Below are 24,705 nucleotides of genomic sequence, written 5' to 3' on the forward strand. Positions count from 1 at the left end.
GTTGTTGAAATATTGTTTAAGGGTACAAATTTGCAATAAGTAGTAAGTCCTAGAGATCTAATGCACAGAATAGTGAATATGGACAAGTGTATTATAATGATCAAACTCGCTAAAAGACTAGATATTAATTATTCCAACCACTAAAAAGAAATGATAATTATGTGGCATGACAGAGGTTCTAATTACTGCTACAAAGGCAATCATATTACAATATATAAATGTATCAAATCAACTTGTACACTTTAATTTTACACAATGTTATTAGTCAAATGTATTTTAATAAAAAAGAGTATATTAATACATTACCTATTATCAAAACATCCTTGCATTCTGGGAATAAGCACTCTTTTTGATAGGGCTAATATTCTTTTAATAATGTGGTGAATCATATTTACTAAACTTTTTTTTATTATTCAAACAGAAAGTCACAAAAATTATAATCATCCTCATCAGTTCACTCAGTCCCATGTAATTAATTTTTTTGTCATCTTGATGTTTGTTAGCACTTTTATGAACTCGTCAGTTTTCCATTAGAGTTCTGAAAATGCTTATTCATTCAGTTCAGCAGTATAGTCAGTTACCAAAAACCTGTACTTGTCAGAGTCTTTTCCATGAATTCCTTGAAGATGAAACCCTTTTACAGGAACATTTTTGCAAAAGAATCAGAGTACACCCAGAACTGTCTGTAAATGACAAAAGACTTAAAAATGACAACGGTTAAAGATTTGATGAAAGTTCATAATAATGCAATTGCCAAGGAAATTTAGTTATTTCTGAGATATACATTTTAAAGTATTAAATAGAATTATGACTTATAACATTATACCAGAACATAAAAGATTTTTAGGAATTTCATGTAATGTCTGAAACATTGATATTAACATATTTCCATACAAATAACCCAAAGAAAGTTTAGTATTAGTTAGTTTGCAAACAGTGACAGTTTTACTACTTCTTTTCCAATTTGGATTCCTTTTAATTCTTCTCCTTCTCATTGCCGTGACTAGGACTTCCAAAACTATGTTGAATAATAGTGGTGAGAGTGGACATCCTTGTCTCGTTCTTGATCTTAGAGGAAATGCTTTCAGTTTTTCACCATTGAGAATGATGTTTGCTGTGGGTTTGTCGTATATGGTCTTTATTATGTTGAGGTAGGTCCCCTCTATGCCCACTTTCTGGAGAGTTTTTGTCATAAATGGGTGTTGAATTTTGTCAAAAGCTTTTTCTGCATCTATTGAGATGATCATATGGTTTTTATTCTTCAATTTGTTAATATGGTGTATCACACTGATTGGTTTGCATATATTGAAGAATCCTTGCATCCCTGGGATAAATCCCACTTGATCATGGTGCATCATCCTTTTAATGTGTTGTTGGATTCTGTTCGCTAGTATCTTGTTGAGGATTTTTGCATTTATATTCATCAGTGATATTGGTCTGTAATTTTCTTTTTTTGTAGTACCTTTGTCTGGTTTGGTATTAGGGTGATGGTGGCCTGATAGAATGAGTTTGGGAGTGTTCCTTCCTCTGAAAATTTTTGGAAGAGTTTGAGAAGGATGGGTGTTAGCTCTTCTCTAATGTTTGATAGAATTCACCTGTGAAGCCATCTGGTCCTGGACTTTTGTTGGAAGACTTTTAATCACAGTTCCAATTTCATTACTTGTGATTGGTCTGTTCATATTTTCTATTTCTTCCTGGTTCAGTCCTGGAAGGTTATACCTTTCTAAGAATTTGTCCATTTCTTCCAGGTTGTCCACTTTGTTGGCATAGAGTTGCTTGTAGTAGTCTCTTAGGATGCTTTGTATTCCTGCGGTGTCTGTTGTAGCTTCTCCTTTTTCATTTCTAATTTTATGGACTTGAGTCCTCTCCCTCTTTTTCTTGATGAGTCTGGCTAATGGTTTATCAATTTTGTTTATCTTCTCAAAGAACCAGCTTTCAGTTTTATTGATCTTTGCTATTGTTTTCTTTGTTTCTATTTCATTTATTTCTGCTCTGATCTTTATGATTTCTTTCCTTCTGCTAACTTTGGGTTTTGTTTGTTCTTCTTTCTCTAGTTCCTTTAGGGGTAAGGTTAGATTGTTTATTTGAGATTTTTCTTGTTTCTTGAGGTAGGCCTGCATAGCTATAAAGTTCCCTCTTAGAAGTGCTTTTGCTGCATCCATAGGTTTTGGATTATCATGTTTTCATTGTCATTTGTCTCTAGGTATTTTTTGATTTCCTCTTTCATTTCTTCAGTGATCTCTTGGTTATTTAGTAACGTATTGTTTAGCCTCCATGTGTTTGTTTTTTTTAAGTTTTTTTTTTCACTGTAATTGATTTCTAATCTCATAGCATTGTGGTCAGAAAAGATGCTTGCTATGATTTCAATTTTCTTAAATTTACTGAGGCTTGATTTGTGACCCAAGATATGATCTATCCTGGAGAATGTTTGATGCGCACTTGAGGAGAAAGCGTAATCTGCTGTTTTTGGATGGAATGTCCTATAAATATTAATTAAATCTATCTGGTCTATTGTGTTATTTAAAGCTTCTGTTTCCTTATTTATTTTCATCTTGGATGATCTGTCCATTGGTGTAAGTGAGGTGTTAAAGTCCCCCACTATTATTATGTTACTGTCGATTTCCTCTTTTATAGCTGTTAGCAGTTGCCTTATGTATTGAGGTGCTCCTATGTTGGGTGCATATATATTTATAAATGTTATATCTTTTCTTGGATGGATCTCTTGATCATTATGAGTGTCCTTTCTTGTCTCTTGTAACATTCTTTATTTTAAAGTCTGTTTTATCAGATATGAGTACAGCTACTCTAACTTTCTTTTGATTTCCATTTGCATGGAATATCTTTTTCCATCCCCTCACTTTCCATCTGTATGTGTCCCTAGGTCTGAAGTGGGGCTCTTGTAGACAGCATATATATGGGTCTTGTTTTTATATCCATTCAGCAAGCCTGTGTCTTTTGGTTGGGGCATTTAATCCATTCATGCTTGAGGTAATTATCGATATGTATGTTCCTATGACCATTTTCTTAATTGTTTTGGGTTTGTTTTTGTAGGTCCTTTTCTTCTCTTGTGTTTCCCACTTAGAAAAGTTCCTTTAGCATTTGTTGTAGAGCTGGTTTGGTGGTGCTGAATTCTCTTAGCTTTTGCTTGCCTGTAAAACTTTTGATTTCTCCATCGAATCTGAATGAGATCCTTGCTGGGTAGAGTAATCTTGGTTGTAGGTTCTTCCCTTTCATCACTTTAAGTATATCATGGCACTCCCTTCTGGCTTGTAGAGTTTCTGCTGAGAAATCAGCTGTTAACCTTATGGGAGTTCCGTTGTTTGTTATTTGTCGTTTTTCCCCTGCTGCTTTCAATAATTTTTCTTTGTCTTTAATTTTTGCCAAATTGATTACTATGTGTCTCGGCGTGTTTCTCCTTGGGTTTATCCTGTATGGGACTTGCTGTGCTTCCTCTACTTGGGTGGCTATTTCCTTTCCCATGTTAGGGAAGTTTTCGACTATAATCCCTTCATATATTTTCTCTGGTCCTTTCTCTCTCTCTTCTCCTTCTGGAACCCCTATAATGAGAATGCTGTTGCATTTAATGTTGTCCCAGAGGTCTCTTAAGCTGTCTTCATTTCTTTTCATTCATTTTTCTTTATTCTGTTCTGTAGCAGTGAATTCCACCATTCTGTCTTCCAGGTCACTTATCCGTTCTTCTGCCTCAGTTATTCTGCTATTGGTTCCTTCTAGTGTAGTTTTCACTTCAGTTATTGCATTGTTCATCTCTGTTTGTTTGTTCTTTAATTCTTCTAAATCTTTTTTAAACATTTCTTGCATCTTCTCATCTTTGCCTCCATTCTTTTTCCGAGGTCCTGGATCATCTTCACTATCATTATTCTGAATTCTTTTTCTGGAAGGTTGCCTATCTCCACTTCGATTAGTTGTTTTTCTGTTTTATCTTGTTCCTTCATCTGGTACATAGATAGCCCTCTGCCTTTTAGTCTTGTCTATCTTTTTGTGAATGTGGTTTTTGTTCCACAGGCTGCTGGATTGTAGTTCTTCTTGATTCTGCTGTCTGCCCTGTTTACTAACTTTTTATGTCAGTTTTCATAATGAGTCCATGAAGGAGAAGATTTATAGTCTTCTACTTTGTGCTTTGTCAGACTTTGGTATCTGTGTGATGTTGACTTCCTAAAACACATCAGCAGTTTTCCTTCCTTGTGTTAAAGATAATTTTATTTTTATAATTCTTTGGGTATGTGGTATATGTACATAATATCAAATTCAAAAAAGTACAGAATGGCACAAATTAAAAAGTATCTGCCTTCTATCTGTCTTCCAGCTGCCTAGTTCCCTTCTCCAGAGGCAACCATTATCAGGTGCTTTTGTATTCCTTTACAGATATCACACATACATATACATGCACACACATGCCCCCACACACATATAGAGATTTACCCATGTGATTATATAATAGATGCAGTGCTCTGTATCTTGCTGTTTTTCCCCCTTAATATATTTTGGAGATTATCCCACAGCCATACACAGGACCTCTGCGCCCTATCTAATGAATGCACAGCATTCCATTATGCAGATATAAAATTACTCTTACCAGTTCTCATTTTAAATAGCATTATCATTATCTATTTCTTAAAAGTTCAAAACAATTTGCGTCTTAAAGCGTAAAGACCTGGGCCTTTTTCAGATCTTTGATAACTTCAGATTTTTCCAATGTTATTAAAGTTTTTCTCTTTTTTCTTGGGTAACTTATTTACCTATTTAAAAAAATCCATTCCATCAAGATTTTCAAAGTTATATGCAAAATATTTTGCAAAGGTTCTCCTTTGACTCTTTCAATGGCTTCCTTAGCCACATTCATTTCTCCCTTTACACTTTTAATTTTGTATTTTTGTGCTCCCTATCTTCCCCTTGATCAGGATATCATGTGGATTATTTCATTGTGTAGCACTATTTTCAAAGAAATAGCACTTGGGTTTATTCATAATACTTAAACTGGATTTGTTTTTAAATTAGGAAACTTAATTTTTGATCTTGTCTGTATTATTTGGCTCTTGCTGTATTCCTTGTTTATTTTATTGTTCTTTTCTTAAATCTGATGTTTAATTTCTTTATGTTATGTAATGAATATATCCCCCAAAATCCATATGTTGAAACTTAATCCCCAATGTGATGGTAGTTGGAGGTGGAACCTTTGGGAGGTGATTAGGTCATAAGAGTGGAGCTTCATGAGTGGAATTACTGTCCTTATGAAAGAGACACCAGAGAGTTCTCTAGTCCTTTCCTCCATGTGAGGATATAGCAAGAAGACTACCTCTGTAAACCAGGAAGTGGGTCCTCACTTCCAGAACTGTGGGAAATAAATGTTTGCTGTTTCTTCCACCTAGTCTGTGGTATTTTGTTACAGCAGCCTGAACAGAATAATTAATACACTTTATTTTTTGTTATTTTTTTGTTACTCAGGTGTTTAAGGCTATAGATTCTCTTCTAAACATGGGTTCAGCTGTAGCCCATAAGTTTACATGTGTTACATTTTAATTTTCAATGGTGTCTATATATTTTTCAAGTTGGGTTTTGAATGTGTCTTTGAATTAAGAGTTGCTTATCAAAGTATTTTAAATGTCTAGATTATAAGATTTTGATAATGAATTTCTAGTTTATTGCATTGTAATCAGGTGAAGAGGACTTCTTGAAATTCCCTGTGATGTCTTTGTAACCTATAAAGGCCATGCATTGCAAATTTTCCAAAGGCCCATGAAAAGAAGATATGTTCTCTGTTATCAGGGTCTAAATTTAGATATTACTATCTAGTTCATCTTTATCAATTATTTTGATCAGATTTTTTATCTACTTGATTTTCCATAGATTCAGCGTTTAATATCCTCTATTATTATGTTTCTGTTTATTTCTCCTTGCATTTCTATAGTTTGCACATTGTGTATTACATTACTTTATCATTTGATATATCCTGAACCCCACACTTTAGAGGGCCTCCAAATCACAAACATATCTCCACCAAAAATGATGAGAAAACACATCACGACCCTGTTACTTAGGATTTGGTGCTTGGTTCTTGTAAAATACAACTAGTAACTTCTATTCTTGTGCCTAATGAGGTTTAATGCCCTGGGAAAGTGCTTCTCGACCTCTCTTGCTCGATATCATTGAAGAAAAGGTGACTGAGTCTGAATGCCAGGAAGAGTTGTGGGTTGTGGGCTGTGCGCACGTGCAAAGCTGCAGGCAACAGAGATGCACACTGCTATGTGGTGTGGGCAGGATTCGAGCAGTGGGAGGGCTTAAATGAAAGAAAGACAAATTAATTTGTCAGATCCTTCCACTCAGCTAGCACGAAGGCAACAGTCTTGCATTAAAAAAACTAAGTTCGCAGTCGTGCTATACGTATATTTTCTTCTTTTATCAGAATCTTCTGGTGCCCTTTCATAGTTTCAGAGGTCTCACAAATTCCAGCAGTACATAGTGGCTTATGTACATTTTGCAACATTAAATAACACGCACTTTTCTAAAACTTGAATATATGAAGGTCACAGGATGACATGTATGAAATCTGATATCAGTTCTTTACACTGATATTAGATAATAGATTGCAACTAGACAGACACTGACATAAAACTGGAAATTATTTTCTTTTTATAAAACTAATAAGATTTAACTAAAATGTCAAAATACGGTAAAAAATTAAAATCTAGCATATTTAAATTGAGTTAACATGTTTATATTAGTTAATGTACTCTACATTTTGCCCTTTAATTCTAATAAGTAATTTTGAATATTTTACAAGAAATGTAACTTTTTAAAAAACATTCAAAAAATAACCTAATTTTTTTATAATTAATTGAGATGCTTAATGAACATAAATTCAAATTTTACACGTTGTGAATACACATGCAGTTTAGTTTTTAATTCTTTAGCTCAGAGGTCAGCAAATTTTTCTGTAAGGGACCCGGCAGCAAACATTTTGGACTGTTGTAACTGCTCATTTCTCCCATTATAGCACAAAAGGTACCATAGGTAATATGTAAATGAAGAAGCATGGCCAAACTTGGCCCCTAGGCCATAGCTGCAAACTCCTGCATTAAATCATTACTGCCAATGGACACAATTATGTTAAAAAAATTTTTTTTAAGTTTATTATTACACCATATTTATTTTACTGAAATGAAGATAAGAAAAATCACTTCTTTAGAATAAATATGTAATAATGTATGAATTATTTCTGCCTTTAATCCATCCAAATATCATCCCTAATAACAGAACATGTGCAACAATAATCATATTCAGTTATCTTTGATATTTTGCCAATTTTCAATCATATAAAAATGATAACTTTACCTATACTTTTGGATTTTGTTGCTGAAGAGTTATATTGTCATGGTAGAAGGATAAAAAAGCATTTCTTTTACAGCTTATTAGCTGGATTTATAATTTTTAGATATTTAGACAGGTGGTATGTGACCTCCATTTGTACTCTTTCCCGGGGCCTCACAGACCTCAGGTGTAGGCCTGGATACAACAGTGATCACGGGAGTAAGCCCCTGCTGTCCTGAATTACATTCTAGTAAATTCTACTTCACATCCATTGACTCTCCTTAGGCTTGGTGATCATCATTTCTCACATGGATTACTGCAATAGCTTTTTTATTGCTCTCCTACATCTATCCGTGTCCCCCACTTCAATCTATTTTTCACACAGTAGTCATATTTTAAAACCGTAAGTTGGAAACTATCACTTCTGCCCTTAAAGACCTTCAGTTGCTTTCCATTACATTGAGGATAAAAAAGCATGATGCACTCTAAAATCCTGCTCCTCCCTACCTTCCAGCTTTGTCTTGTGCACTCCCTTATTCAGTACTACATAGTCACACTGGTCTTCTTTGTACCTCATATACATTGAGGTACTTCTTGCCTCAGGACCTTTGCATATGCCATCCCTCTGGCTGCCATGTTCCTCCTTGCTCCACCGCCTTTTACAGTACTGACTACTTTCCACTCTTTAGAGCTCTGCTTAAACATCATATTCTCAGGGATGACTTTCTGGTCCACCTGATCTAACATATGTGACCCTTGTTATTTTCTGTCATGGCACTGAACTGTTAATTTCCTTCAGAGCTTTAGAAACCAGCCTGTAATTATATGTGTTTACCTGTTTGCTTATGTATTTGCTCTCCTGAAAGTTGTTTTCAAGCAGAGACAATTTCTATTTTATCACTTCCAGTGCCCACCATAATGCCTGGAACTGGTAGTTATAGAAAAGATATCTATAGAACAAATAAAAGCACATTCTGGACATATCCAACTTGTATATGAAGCCTATATTCCCACAGGGATGGTGGCAATGTCAGGGTCCCTTGAACTAATGATTTTCAAGCACACTCAAAGCCTTTATTCATGATGTCTCTCCAAGCTGAATTTCCTTCTGCCACCTCTCTCCTCCTTCTAAATGTTTCTCTCATAGATTCAAGTACACTTCCTCCAACAAGTCTTTGATACCCTCTTTAGTCCCACATAATAAATCTCTCAACTTTTGCATGTATTACCTGAATCGTTCACTCTAGCATAATCTTATGTTGCCTAATTCTTTCTGGATTGAAGTTCCCTCAATAGGACATTCAGAAGGGACCATGTGCACTTAATCTTGTGGGCAGCAAACCGTGGAGCTTCCAAACATACTGAAATTGTTCTTCGTAATAGTCTGGGTTCCCCACCCCACCCTAACACCCAACTCTGGAAAGCAGAGCCTAAAGCAAAGTCTTACTAAAAGGTGGTTTACCCGGGGAAAGGGCCCTAGATAACAGGAGTGGGGGACCATAGAGAGTGAAACAGGGAGGAAAGGTGCTTAAATCATATTCCCTAGAAGTAGAGCCTGAGATGGGCATTTCTGTGCAAATAATTGATTGAAGAAGTGCCCTCAGGAGAAAGTTGTGAGGAAACAAGGGAGTGGGATGGGCCTGAGAAGAAGCCAAGAAAATCTGTGGCTTTAGTTGAAGTCTAGCCTTGGCCTGATCCCACAAAGAGCTCTGGAATATGAATGGCACCATAGTATCATCCCACTTGGACAGCTTCAGTCACTGGCTATGGACTGCCCTTTGTCAAGAGTTGAAGAATCTCGTGGATATTTCTGGGGAAGGTGGCTCCTCTCAACAGAAGGTAATTCTCTTGAGAAGGGTTCATCTGTGAGGCCTTTGCATCCAATACTACAAGCAGCTGGGTCATGATGTGCTGACTCAGTAAAGTTGATATTGGTGGGGCTCCAACAGCATCTTATGTGGAGTGAAATGCAATAGAAGGGTATATTCTCAAGTTGATCACCACTGTGGGCAACTGGGGCTCAGTCAGGCTGGAACTCTCTGAGAAACCTTACGTGCTTCAGATGTATATGTATAATGCGAACAAAGCATGGAAGAGAACAGTAATTCTTCACCAGTTCCCATCCCACCCTAGTCAGGGATTACTTCATGGTTTAATAACTCTCACACAAGGTATCAGAGAAGCTCTAAGGCAGAAAATGAGGATACCCAATTCAGCTTAGGCAAGAGGCCTCGGGTCACACCTGCCCTAAGCTGGTTTCCACAGCAATGGCCTGAGTAAAAAGTGAGACAAAAGAATATGAGTTGGCTCAGCCATAAAAAAAAACGAAACTGAGTTATTTGTAGTGAGGTGGATCGACCTAGAGACTGTCATATACAGTGAAGTAAGTCAGAAGGAGAAAAATAAATACCGTATGCTAACATGTATATATGGAACCTAAAAAAACAAAAGTGGTTCTGAAGAACATAGGGTCAGGACAGGAATAAAAACGCAGACGTAGAGAATGGACTTGAGGACACGGGGAGGGGGAAGGGTAACCTGGGACAAAGTAAGAGAGTGGCATGGACTTATATATACCAAATGTAAAATAGATAGCTAGTGGGAAGCAGCCGCGTAGCACAGGGAGATCAGCTCAGTGCTCTGTGACCACCTGGAGGGGTGGGATAGGGAGGCTGGGAGAGAGAGATGCAAGAGGGAGGAGATGTGGGGATATATATACATGTACAGCTGATTCACTTTGTTATAAAGCAGAAACTAACACACCATTGTAAAGCAATTATACTTCAAGAAAGATGTTAAAAAATATATATGAATTGGGCCATAAGAAGTATACAACACATTAATTAGGTTCCTTAGATCTACAGAGAATATGGCTAATCTGTCCTACTCTTATGTAAATGCCCTACCAGGAATTTTCACGGAGCTAAAGCTGTCCTTTTTACGGCTCCTCTTAGATATCTTGGACTATCTGCCTGATATGCATTTTCAGTCACATCATGTGGCCTTAGCAGATCAAGATTAGGTGAAAGAAAAAGGATAATTAAATCATCAATCTCATGGCAGTATCAAGCTCTCTGTATTTTTCTTAGTCACTGCCATTGATGATAATATTTCATTCTACAGTGATGATTAGATATGGAAAATTTCACTTAAAAATTCAGATATTGTCTATAAGGAGAGCAATGATGAACTCATCTAGGCTCTATATACTGTTGTTGATCATAACGTGTGTGTATTGCAAAGTGGTCCCTGAACACCATTTTTAATGGCAAACAGTGATTCCTTCCCCCAACAAATTAAACAAAAATGATAAGTTCCCACACTGAAACAAATTTGCAAGATAGCACATTTCCTTCAATTCACACAGTCATTAAGAAGTATTGTTCATGGGACTTTCCTGGTGGCAAAGTGGTTAAGAATCTGCCTGCCAATGCAGGGGACACGGGTTTGAGCCCTGGTCCAGGAAGGTCCCACATGCCACGGAGCAACTAAGCCCGCCCGCCACAACTACTGAGCCTGTGCTCTAGAGCCAGCGAGCCACAACTACTGAGCCCACGTGCCACAACTACTGAAGCCTGAGTGCCTAGAGGCCTTGTTCCACAACAAAGAGAAGCCACCCCAATGAGAAGCCCACACACCACAATGAAGAGTAACCCCCACTCGCCGCAACTAGAGAAAAGCCCGTGCGCAGCAACAAAGACCCAACGCAGCCAAAAATAAAGAAATTAATTTTTTAAAAAAGGAAGTATTGTTCATGATGGTTAGAAACATATAAAATCCAACCTTCCTGTTTAACACAGCCCAGCAAGGACTCCAATGCATAGTTCATTATTGTCATTATGAAAGAATTTCTGCCAACAAGTTACAGTCAGGTTACTATCATTCAATCATGTCTCTAATAGGAATCATTTCATGCTAATTGGCATATACTAGACAAGAGAAGAACATAAATAGCTGCTGGAATCATTAATGATTTGTGCTGACTTTCATGGTAAAAATGACAATATATTAGTTTAACATAACATTAGTTTAACATAAAGATGTTAAAAATATATATATGAATTGGGCCATAAGAAGTATACAACACATTAATTAGGTTCCTTAGATCTACGGAGAATATGGCTAATCTGTCCTACTGTTATGTAAATGCCCTACCAGGAATTTTCCAGATGTTGGATCCAGATGTTGGATCAAGCCATGGGCCATTAACATGGGGGTGTTCGGTGTTCTCTGAATGTTTTCAGAATACCAGCTGGTTTATTTTCAGATTGCAGACATAATCCCATGCATCCCCTATCAGATCCACCACAATCCTGTCAGATACATCACAAATTAAAAGCTCATGGGCTCATTACGGGCTCTTATCCTTAAAAGCAACACATTGTCCTGCCGAGACCGAAAATATTAAATGCACATTTAAAGAAACTGCATTGCCTTGAAAAAATAAGATCCCCCTTAAAACTATATATGGTACTCAAATATTCAAAATGTCCGTCATTGTCAATTCTGCATCAACGTTTATAAACAAACAAGCAAACAAATTCTTGTCCAGTCAAGAAGGCTTTCAGGCCTAGTCTCTTAGGAATGGGGTGTGGGTTTATTAGTAAACTTAATATGCTACATTCAGAAGAACAGAGGCACTGGCATCAAATAAACAAGTTAAAAAAAAAAAATCTCACTCCAGGAAATTTCACAAAAATCTCACTCCAGGAAATTTAACGTACATTAGTAACTAGGATGGCTCATATTTCTCAGTAATTGCTGCACAAATAACATTTATATTGAGAAAAAGCTCCCATCTTTCCTGAATCTTCAGAACGAATATAAACCTTATTTAAATTCCTTTTCTGTCTTGCCTTTGTACAAGGCTCCTCTCCCAATAAAGAGCAAACCTACTGGAAGACAAAGGGATGTTTGCAAATTAAAAAACTGAAGAGTTCCTGTTTTCAACAGTTCATTGCATGACAGTCACCATTACTCAGGATCAGGTTATCCACCTGGAAAGTGTAAGAAAACAAATCTTCCAATTAGCACTCATTGGGCAAAGTGCTGAGTTTCAAGAATCAAAACCTTGATTGGTGGGATGGATTTTCGTGTGTAAAAAGCGCCCTAGTAAGGCGACCAGGGCCCGTTGTTGCCCCGCATTCTATTACCATGAGTTGTGTGTGCGACACGACTCCTGTAATTATCGCCTATATGTACAGTAATTGTTAATGAGCACATTTGTAACCAGCCGCCACCAAAAACAGGATGGCATTCTTACATCGTGATTAGGGGTTTTATGAGCATTTTGGGGTGGGGGACACTTTCTCACTGAAGACTCTTCCGCCCCATTCACGCTCATTCAGCTCTTTCTCAGGGAAGTTAAAAGCTGCAGTGATAATCCCTTAAGTATGACTTGGAAGAGTATAAAAGGTGCAGTGTATAAGCAATTGGATGAGGAAGGCTTTTATGTAGAAAGTCACTGAATGGGTGGCTGAGGACAGCGTGAGTGGGGAAAGAGAGGGGTGGACTTTTCTTCCTAAGGTGGTGAGAGAAGCGGGTATGACCAGGGCAGCTCAATTCCCCTTCATCATCCGATTGCTGCGTTGTCCCTGCACCTTGTTTCACCTTGTTTCTCAGGGCCAACCAGCTCCTTCCTGCCATTTTGCTCTCAAAGCGGGAGGGGGGAGCAATGCAATTTTTGGTAGGGACCCAGTTTCTTGCTGAATGCCAACTCAGCCAGCTGGCACCGAACAGGCCAAGCCTTCTTCAGAGGGGGTTAGCAAAACCCAAATTAGCATACTCCATTTTAAAAACTTGCTTTTATTTAAAGACTAATTCATGACAAACAGTGGCTCCCCCACTGAGGTCTGGTGCCCTGGGAGCTGGCACCCAACCAAACACATGCAACTAATTGCCACCCTTGGATGACACGCAACTAACAAGCTCCATTTTGAGGCAGTAGATTCACTAAGAATGTAACCCCGGAAGGCAGCAGACACAGAAAAGCTCCTTTCATAACCCTGTCCTAGGCTAACCATGGCAGCAAAGCGCCTGAAAAACACTTTTGTTTCCCTGTACCGAGGATTTATCTCCACTAATGGCTGCAAACATGGATAACTTAGGGGAAGGTGGCCAAGGGCACTGCGATCCCCCATCATGATTATTTGAAGCAGGGGCTCTGCCCTTCTCTTTGCTCAAGGAAATAGGAGAAGCTGCCCACTATCTCAAAGGTCTGCATCTTGCCCCATTTGCAAATCTATGGACATCCAGTACTTCCCCCCCTCATACTTTGGTTTAGACGCTCAGACCTCCTTTATATAAGCAAAAACTCTGGAGCCAGGATGTCTAGGTTCAAATCCCAGCTCCACCATTTCCTAGTAACTGGCAAGTAATTTAACCCACCCATGCCTCAGTTTCTCCAACTATAAATTGGGATAACACTATACTAACACATACCTTGCAGGGTTATTATGAGTGTGGATGTGTTAACATAACAATGTGTGAAGGACAGTGTGTAGCATATCATCATTCCTTTACGAAGGAAGCCCTCTGAGTCTGAGATAGCTCATCCTTATGAAGGAAAATTTACCTTTGCATACTCTACATTTCAGTCAAAGTGCACATCTCCGCATAAACTTCCCAGGGTTACGCCTCTAAGCCTTTGCTCACTATTCCTTCCTCTCTCCCCCACTGCCCAACCCTGCATGACCAAACCCCATCTATCCTCCAAAGCCCTCCTTCAACTCCACCTCCACCAGGAGTCTTCCCTGCCATTCAGTTGCAATGAATCCCTTCAGTCTTGGCATGCCCATGGTATTTCCACAAACAAATGAAAGTATGTTATGTGCCTGTTATATTTCCTTTTCTAGACTGACAGCTCCTTCTGATCATAATCTGTGAGTAACTGGCACATAGTAGGCACTCAATGAACATTTGGTGAATAAGTAGATGTCTGAGTAAAAAATTTGCTCTGCATAAATGAGTAGCTTTATACTATGGTTATGCTAGATACTACTTAATGAGAAAGGAAGGAGAATCATTTCCTAAGGACTTTCATGGTTGCTTTGGCCCAAATTGAGAGTTCCATTTAACTTGTCGTTGACCTAGGCTCACAAATCAAACCCGCAGGAGGATTTGTCAATAACCATATTAGTCTTCTAGGACTGACATAACAAAATACCACAGAAGTGTGCTTCTCAACAGTTTTAGGGGCTGAAAGTCCAAGATCAAGATGTCAGCACATTTGATTTCCCCTGAGGCCTCTCTCCTTGGCTTGCAGAAGGCCACCTTCTTGCTGTGCACATGATTTCTTCTCTCTGTGGCTGCATCTCTGGTGTCTTTTCCTCTTTTTATAAGAACACCAGTCATATTGGATTAGGGCCTCACCCTTATGACCTCATTTAACCTTTATTACCTCTTTAAGGGCCCTCTCTCTAAATACAGTCACATTGGAGGTTAGAGCTTCAACATATGAATTTTGGAGGGACAAAATTTAGTCCATAACAATAACATATACAAATACTCAAAACATGAGTATTCTGGAAGTTACTTAAGTCCTCGGGAGATGGGAGGTCAGGGAAAGCATGCATAATTCATTGCTCCTTGAGGTGAGTCTTAATTGCATTCAGGCCCTGACTGTATTAGCAAAACATTCAGCCAGTGGAAGCAGATTTGGCACTCAAATACACACTGTCTTATTTAGATGAAAAACTCAACTCTCTTCAGAATTTGTGGGATTCAGTTGGGGGGCCCAGACATGCTTCCCTTAGAGACAGAAGAACATCAGCACCCCTGGCAACATCCACAATAACACTGGCTGCTTTTAAAGCCACAGCCTCTCCCCAAAACACATAGAAATTTCCAGCTAAACCCTTGTGCATTTTCTAGGATAAGGCTCACTTCACTCCTTCTAGGATACAATTTATCCGAATCCTATCTTTCTGAATACAGGCACAGAGCTTTACATAGCCCTGGAAATCCCAATGAGGTTCTCATGCCAGCATTCCTTTCTTAGGCATTTTCTCATTCTGATTGCTGTTACCAGCATATACAGTTACTAGTAGATAGTTTGACTTTCTCACATTGTTTCAAATCACTAATTCCCAATTAGGCAGATCCCTCACATCATTCCATAAGTTAATGGCCCCCATGGTATTTGTTCATAGCCCTCTCCTAAGACACTTAATACTTTTTACCTGGTAGAATAATGATTTATAGACGTATGTGTCTCTTGCCAGATTTTTGAACTTCTTAAGGTTAGAATTGTGTTGGACCCGTTGTTTCTTCCCAAGCAGTGTCTAGCCTGATATGGCACACAGCAGTCACAGTAGGAGTTGCCTGTAGTTCACACAGACTTTTTGGGAGTGTAATAGCAACTCTAAGCAGCTAAGTACCAGAAGCAACACATCACAAAGTCATCCAGCTGCATTACGGGTGAAGTCAACACCTTAGAGAAACCAAATACCTCTCTCCATTTTTAATCCAAAGCTTCTAGTCAGTTGACCCAGAAACTCCCCACACCTCTACCATGACTTACCAGTTTGTCTAAAATAATAAAGAGGAAAATGAGAGGCTATTAGCTCCACTTCCATTCTCCAGTCCATCACCATTCTAAATTATTAATCAGTTGAAGTATTGCCAAGAAATATTCAGGCCCCTTTCCAAAAGTATAAAGTAGTCATTTTTCAAGTAACAATTAACCAGTTTATTCATCTAGAAGTCACAGAATTTATAGAAAAGCTGATTCTTTCCCTTTTTTTTTCCTTTTGCACACTGCAGGATATAAGAGAGATATAGATGAAACTCAAATATAGCTTCCTTTCCTTCACTCATTTATTGACTTGGCGTTACAGAATCCAAGTTTACAAAAGGTGTTTTAAAATATTTCCTGACCATAAGCATCTGTTACACTGTCCCAGTAGTATGACGCTCCTGACTAATCATTGCTGGCAAGGACAAAGTGATCAATTGTCACCACCCTTTCTTCTCCATGGTTGATTTGGTAAAGTACAGCCATAACTCATGATTTCATGGAGTTTATATTCTGGGGAAGGAGACAGTCAAAAAAGAAGGTAAACCAAAAAATAAATAAGTGGTAACTTTTACAAAAGAAACAAAAAGGGGCTAAGAAAAGGAGAAGATGTACCTTAAGTAAGATGTTAGTAGTGGGACTCGTAATCGATGGATCAGAAGAATTCTGAAACTGGGGACCTAGTATGTAATCAAATCCAAGGTATGAAAGTGGCATGGAGAATTTTAAAAACACATTTAGTTCTAGTTACCAACTGACCTCAGAGACTCCAAATTTCTAGGGTATCTACTTCTCTTTTATTTTAGTCACGTGTTGTTTCACTACTGTTATCACAATTTCTTAGGGGTAATTTTCTGAGCAAAAGATATAGTGTGCAACTGGCGTTGTAAAGTCTCATCTGATGCTCATTAATTATCCCAACTTTTATGTAAGTGATGTACGTTTAAAGGCAGTGTGGTATGTAGCTTAAATTTTTTTTTCTTTTATCTTTTTTGGCTTTTTTTTCCCCCCTAGAGGGAAGGTGAGCAACAATATTTAGTTTCAACTATATCTTTAGAAGGTTGCTTAGGCATATTTTGATAGCCTTGTCAATGAGAGTGGAGTTCTGGACAATTAAATATCCTTTAATTTTTAAGTATACACTCTGGGGTACACGACCTTCCTAGGTCCTAGGCACCTTTTCTTTGGGAGGCTCAATACAATATTATATATAATACATTACAATAAAGAAGTGTTCGATGAAAAATTTTTGAGAAGATTTTTGTATTTTTCCATTTAAAATTATTTGGTTACATACAATTTGCTTTATTAAATTTTAAAATTGGCTAAAATTTCTCAACAATCATCATGCAATTCAGACATTCTTAAGAAGTGAGAAAAGCAAACTCATAAAATGTCTCTAAACATAGACTCTTTATACTTACTAAATTTAGTAATTAATAGCAATAGCACAATGTTCTATTTTGTTGACATTTTATTAAATATCTAATTGATCTGACTCTGCAATTTCTACATACTTCAAGTCCAAAATCATTTTCTCTTCCTTTTAGTTCTCAATATTTTTCTAAGCCCTTGAAAAATGCATTGGCCCTAGTCGTTAGGCCCAGGTGTCTAAAGGTTAAAGAAGCTACAAAGTGTGTGTGCATCCCAGGGTCTCATAATAGTGGTGGTGATGCTGTGGGGGGTTATCCCCCCAAAAAACTAATGCCATTATAACCATGCATGATCCCAGGTAGCCTAAATGAATGTACCAAAATCCCTTTTTTTAAAAAAAAAAAAAAGCCTGCCCTGATTTTACTGTGATTTATGCACTTTCCTCTGAAGTTCCATTCAGCTTCACTTATAAAGATCATCTTGCTTCTCTAGCAAATTCTCATACCTTAGGGCATAAGAATCACCTAAAGTTCTGGTTAAAAATGGAGATTCCTGGGTCCTGTCTCCAAAGAGTCTCATTTATAGATCTAAGTGGAGCTCAGAAATCAGAGTTTTTAACCTTCTGAAACCCTGAAGCGTTTATTGGTTGCTAAGTCGTTGGTTGACGCCTTGTGGTTGATGATAAGAGCTGCTCAATCAGTTGAATTGAAATGCTGGACGAGTCAAGTCAATTTAGACCAGGCTCTGTCAATCCTGGCTCATATTAGAATAACCTAGAGAGCTTTTAAAAACAGTTACCCCCAAGGATTCTGATTTATTTGATCTGGGGTGGAGCCTGGGCACTGGTATTTTTTAGAGCTACCATGCAAACAAATCAAACAGCCTAATTATCATAGGCCATGATAGCCTAAGAGTATCAGCTCTCATACAGGATTCACTCACCCATTGAGGTGATGCTAAAGCCTAAACCTCCTAAAATGAAAACACAGCAGCAGAGATTTAGCAAAACTAAAACCCATCCAGATCTCTTATTCCTAGTTTGTTTCAGCCTCAACACACCCAAGTCGGCCTTAGAGCTACAGCACAAAAAGGTGAGCCCTTTACTTTGGTTTTCATCTCCTGGCAGAATGATTTAGTAGCTCTATTATAAAAGCAACTGCATTATCATTACAGTGTTTGAATTATAAACGAAACCAAAAAAGATGCAGAAGGAACAGTCCTTTAATCAAAACTGTAAAATAGAACAATTTCTGGCTGCACTTAAAAGCAAACTCCGAAATATTAAGAGTAAACTCTCCAGCCCTTTGATTCCTGCCTCTTTCCTGTAAGAGCGACACTACACATTTTTTCAATTAAGCAGTTTGACAACCTGAAGAAACTTACAGTGCATGATTTAATGAGCATATACTGTATGCATGGTAATCGGCAGGCTGACAGTTTGCTCATTTCAAACTGACAAGAGAGCACTACACGTTAGTAAAAAGGTTTTTGGGGGGGCGGGTCTCTTTTCATTAAGCAAGCTTTAAGGTTAAAGAACACTCTAACCGTATTGGCAAAGCTGTCACTAGTGGTCCCAGGGTGACCTTACTCTCTGTCACTCTCCAAGTCCTCAAGTCTTGACCAAGAAATTATTTTTTAAAAAACAAAACACAAACACAAAATATAGACATTTTGATGCTCTCAGGGGTATGCGGAGCCTTCTGAGTCATGACTCTGTGATTTCACATAACACAAATTCTAACCCAGTGTGTACTGGTTCTTCACAATGACAGCTTTATAAACTGGAATACTTCTTGGAAATAATACCAATACTGTTAAACTCTTCCATATTTTAGAAGCAGTGTAATGTAGTAGAAAAACCATGGGCTTTGGTGACGTAGAGATAGGGGTTCAAGTTTTGACTAAAACCTTTATACGTGGCCTTAGTCAAGTGACATCACTTCTCTGGGGCTCAGCTGCCTAACTTATGAAACACAGACAGTAACATCTACTTTGTATGGAGAAGACTGTAAAAATGCTTCATGGTTACTCACAATATAGGGGCACTTAAATAAATAGTAACTAGATGACCCATAGAAGGTCAGACTCTGGAGTTTTAACTAAGTTAGCTACAGTCAGACTCCTTAGATTTCTACCATGAACCTTTACTGGAGTTATATAAAGACAACAGTAAACTAACATTTATGTACCAGTGTGGTCTCAATCATTCCTACCAAGATTCTGAAAGGTAGATGTTATTACCCCATTTTTATGAAATCTCAAATACAGGAAGGGATCTTCAAGATCACATGAGAAATTTCTGACATGTTTTAACATTTCTGATCATAAGAATATGCAACTTCCTGTGTTTCCCTCTTTGCTCTGCCTGCCAGAAAACCCGAGTGAATTTATGTGCTTAGTATATATTCGCAACCCTGTTAGCAACAGTGACTGGTGGACTTCTTTTCTGATTTTCTATGTATATTTTATTAATCTTATTTTAAATTGGTTATAAACCATCACAAATGAGGTACTATTTCTCAGCTAGCTAATACAGAAGCTAGTAATAACTAGGATTTGTGTCACGTGATTCCAGGCTAGGGACCCTCACATATATTTGACATACAGATATCCACACTCTCCAACTATGCTTTTTTTCACCTGTGGTGAGCTTTGATTCCACAATTTTACAAAATGGTTGTTAGCCTAAAGTGATGAGTCACCTGTGTCTCTTGACGCAAAATTGAGAGAGTCCTCAAAAAATTCTAGACTCAAAGATACTTAAAGTAATCTCATTGGAATTTTTCAGGTATATACACTAATTTATAATTCTTATCTTAATGTAATAACCCATTTATTATTATCAAACACTAACTCTGGTAATACCTTTTGTCTTAAAGTTTAATTTCTCTGATATTAATATAGGCACTCTAGACTTCTTATGCTATTTCCATGGTGTATCTTTTTCCACCAATTTACTTTAAACTTAACTGTATCTTTATATTTAAAGTTTATCTTTTAACAGAAAATAGTTGTTTTTTTAATCCATCCTGATAAACTCTGATTTTTAATTAAAGTATTTAGTCCATTAACATTTAATATAATTAAATATGATTAGCATGATATGTTTGCATTTAGAGCTACAATTTCATTGTTTGCTTTCTGTTTGCCCCCGCTGTTTCTTGTTCTCTGTTTGTTCTTTCCTGCATTCTTTTGGGATCATTTTAAAGGTGTTCAGGATTCTACTTTAATTTATCTACTGGATTTTTAGTGATAGCTCTAAGCAGTAAAATATACATTCTTGACCTTTCACAGTCTACTTAGAGTTCACTTCATACCACCTCATATAAAATCGAAAACCATGCAACTGTATAAGTCCATTTACTATGCACCCCCCTCATTATTTATGCTATAATTGTCTTATGTATGACATCTACACACAGCACATTATAAGCACCACAAGGCAGGGCTATGATTTGGCTTTAAAAAGTTCTGTGTATTTTAAAGACACTGAGATGAAAAAAATACTTTTATATTTACAATCTCTGACATTCTTCATTCCTTCCTGAAGATTTAAGATTCCATCTGGTGTTATCTCACTTCAGCCTGAATAACTTCCTTTAGCATTTCTTGTGATGTAGGTCTGCTGGCAATGAAGTCTCTTAGTTTACTTTTATCTGAAAATGTCTTTAATTACCCTTCATTCTCAAAGGATATTTTCAATATATATAGATTTCTGGGTTAACAGGGTTTTTTTTCCTCTCTTCAAAAATATCATTTTAGTTTTTCTAGACTCTGTAGTTTCTGATGAGAAGGTAGTGCTAATTTAAAGCACTGTTTCCTGGAAGGTAACCTGCCATTTTTCTCTGGCTATTATCAAAATTTTCTCCTTATTGTTGGTGTCCAGCAGTCTGAATACGATGTGCACAGGCACAGTTTTCTTCAAATTTATCCTGTTTGAGGTTCACTGACTTTCTTGATCTGCAAATGTATGTGTTTCATCAAATTTTTAAAAATTTGGCCATTATTTCTTCAAATATTTTTCTGTCCCATTCTCTTTCTTCTCTCCTTCTGAGACTCCAATTACTTGTATGTTAGACATTTTTACTTATGTCACACAGGCCCCTGAGGCTCTTCTCATTTTTTTCTGTTCAGTTTTTTAAATCTTTTTTCTTTCTGTTCTTCAGAAAGAAAATTTCTACTGCTCTATCTTTAGGTTCACTGACACCTTCTTCTGTTACTTCCAATGGATGTGAGCTCACTCCGTGAATTTTTATTTCAAATATTGTATTTTTCAGTTCTGGAATTGCCATTTGGTTCTTTTCTGTAGTTTCTATTTACTACGTTTTTACTCATTATGAGTGTATCTTTCTGTCTTCATTGAGTATGGTTATAATAGCTGCTTTAAAATCTTGGCTAATTTCCACCTTTGGGTCATCTTGGAATTAGTCTCAGATTAATGCCTTTTCTCTTCAGAAGGGGTCGCATTTTCTTGGTTCTTCATATGTTATTTAATTCGGGGTTGTATCATGGGAATGTATGAATGTGAATATTATGGAGTAAAGACTCTAAAATCTGTTAGACTTCTTTGAAGAGCACTGATTTATTTGTTTTAGCAGGCAATTAATTCGGTTATACACAAATTGAAAACTATCTCTTGGGTGGCAGCTCAAATCTCAATTCAGTTCTTTCATCTTTAGCTGTGCTACTTTATAGCTGCTCCACGTGTTCGTGGTTCAGGGGTCAGTCAAAACTTTGGGTACTATATATACATTGAATTGGGAGCCTCCCCTGTCTTCCTCTCTCCTTTCCAGAATTCTAGCTTCATTTTCCAGTGGCTGTGGTTGCCCTGAACCCTGTTCTTTGGATCTTCAAACCAAAAAGAATGTGGTTTATCTACTGGAATTAGTCACCCCAAGTGACATTAATTAACCTCAACATGTCCTCAGTCGAAAAGCTGTAAAATGGGGAACTCACTCTGCACTGGTCCCTGCTTCCAAGTGTTGAATCTCAATTCCCTTTCAGAATCTACCTGCTTATTTTCACTCTCTAGGGCTTTCAGGTAATATTTCCCCCATACTTTATAGTTGCTATCTGTGAAAATGCCAGGTTCAGTAGAGTTCACTTAGCCATACTAGAAATGGAAACAAGTAAAAACATATAGGAAATATTCCTTTGCATTTAGCAGTTTCTCTCCTCAAAATACTTAACCTCCATTCACTACTTCACCTAGTGATATTGGGTTTTGGTTTTAACTAGAAACATAAGTCACACTCAGAGCTTCCTTGATCATCCTGCCAAATACATGAGAAGACTTGGAATGAAAGTACAGCATAAAGTCAAATGATAAAATATAAAACATCAATCAGATCTGACTCTTACACTGGCAGCATGTAATCTCAAAGCAATGAGGCTTGTACAGGATCATGACTACCAAAGATTATCTACATGGTACTTTGCCACGTTATTTATTTTACCTTAGTTTTTTGGTCTCAGATATCTCTATATCTTGCCTCATTGAAAACTGCAATAGGTAATATCCTAAGAGAAACAGAATATTGAAAATGATATCCTTAAACACCAATACAGAATTCCTAAGTGCACATTTCCTGCTGATAATAGTTCTTACCATTTTTTGAGAGTTTCTGTACACCAGGTATCTTGCTAATCATTTTATAAAAATTGTCATTTAATCCTTTACAACCATTCTATGAGGTAGTTCCTATAATTAGCCTCATATTACGGAGGAAGACACCACAGCTCAGAGAGGTTAAGTGAGTTAACTGAGATCACACAGCAAATAGCAGAAATCTGAGTCAGTCTTTTTAAAGAAAAGAAACAGCAAAGTGTGGGACTTTGGAATCAACAAGCACATGCCTTTTACTATGAGGAGAGAAAAGAGAAGTGTTTCTAAGCAAAGAGAAATAAGTGGAGATCTTAAAACTCAAAGTTATAGCCTATAATTCCTCCTTCTGCTAATTATTAATATTAAAATGCCCCTCTTTCAGATATATATATTTCATATTGACACCTTTCATGCTAAAAAGAGTCTGCTTCAGGGCTCAAAAACACTAAACAGAACCATAACATAAGGATCAAACAATTCCATGCAAAGCTCATAGTAAAGAAACACGTAACACCAGGATTCCATTTCAGCTCATTTCATTTACTGTCCTTAAACCTTCTGCATCTTCCAGAAAAACACTCTAGATGGGAAGGTGATTCACCAGAAAGAAATCAGGCACATTAAGAAGTGAAGATGCCTGACTCATCCCTCCATAATCTGCATTTGGTGAGTATTTCTAGAAAATATAGCAATGTGTCACAGTCCTACAAATGTGAGGGGCAGTCTTTTGCATAAATCCATGACTTTCAAGCAACTATGGAACGAGAGAGAATAGAAAACAGGGCCAAGAGTAAGTAAGCAGACAATGTAAAGTGGAAACAGGAGACTGGGTCTTGACTGAAAGCATACAAAATCTTTGTGTTCTGACACATGGGGCTATTCAATATTTATATTTATTACACATGCTAAATTGTCTGTTGAGACCTCGGAATGGGAGATACTATGAGGGAAGTAAAGATGAGAAGGGGTGAGAGAAAAGGAGAGGGGTATACACAAATGAGTTCTAGGGAGGGATTAAATGAACACTGTCCACTGACATCATCAAAACTGGGGAAGTTTTGCCACATTAGCACATTCCCTTCTTTTATTGCTATTTTTTTAATGTATATTAAACTTATCCAGTTAAACCATCCAAAGACATACAAAGAAGAGTAATTATTTTGCCCTATCCTCAGGCCTTGTTATAAGATTTATTCTTCACTGTCCCAGCGAATGCCACTAGGATTTCCTCTGACCAAGAACAATCCCTTTCTATTTCAGGAGGTACGCTTCATATCAGTGTGTCCTCCTGCTACTACTAACGTCATTTCATCTCCACGATCATTCTCAAAACCATGCAAAGCGTAACAACTTGTCTTTGCAACTGCTTAACCTTACTTTTTATACATAAAAATTATTAAATATGTGTAACTGTCTGGTGGAAGGGAGAATAATATAATAGCATGTCAATCAGGTAACGGTAAAGCTACATTTCATGAAAGGGAAGGTAATGCTTTCTCCAGAAAGTGAAGTTATCACTCCTTTATTTAACTGACATAATATTTATACCCCAAGTTTTAAATGGCAGCTACAAATAGAAGTCAGGAGAGGGTAAATTCTCCAAGAAAATTGAGCCCCCAAATTATACCATTTTAAGAGTTCTATTTTATATGTACATAGAAATCTTACTACTATTATAAGGATACCCGTAGTAGGTCAGTTATACCTAACTCTACGAAAAATTTTTAAATTAAGTAAACTCTACCTTTCTGAATACTGTTACCTCCTCAGAGCGCTCAACAGCAGGGTGCATGGAGTTTTACAGAGGGTCTTGGCAAGCAGGCAGTCCTGGGATACCTACACCATAAACAAGAAATTCAGATGATCATTTCCGCAGTGATCTAGA

General features: G+C 37.3%; 1 protein-coding gene across 18 annotated transcripts in view; it reads right to left on the minus strand.

Annotated features, from left to right (window-relative positions):
* FHIT (fragile histidine triad diadenosine triphosphatase) overlaps positions 1-24,705 on the minus strand; it is a 1,443,555-nt gene that overhangs the window by 1,004,177 nt on the left and 414,673 nt on the right. For 15 of the 18 annotated variants that reach the window (XM_029242153.1, XM_029242160.1, XM_029242145.1 and 12 more), the window contains one exon: positions 24,565-24,656. The exons of the other annotated variants lie outside the window; for them this stretch is intronic. In XM_029242153.1, coding sequence (XP_029097986.1) covers positions 24,565-24,612 — 48 coding nt within the window. In that variant the 5' untranslated portion in view covers positions 24,613-24,656. The remainder of the gene's footprint in view (positions 1-24,564; positions 24,657-24,705) is intronic. 18 annotated transcript variants of the gene reach the window in all.

Source organism: Monodon monoceros, unplaced genomic scaffold (genome assembly GCF_005190385.1).
Source record: "Monodon monoceros isolate NGI ecotype Baffin Bay Population unplaced genomic scaffold, NGI_Narwhal_1 Super_Scaffold_3, whole genome shotgun sequence".
NCBI classification, from domain to species: Eukaryota; Metazoa; Chordata; class Mammalia; order Artiodactyla; family Monodontidae; genus Monodon; species Monodon monoceros.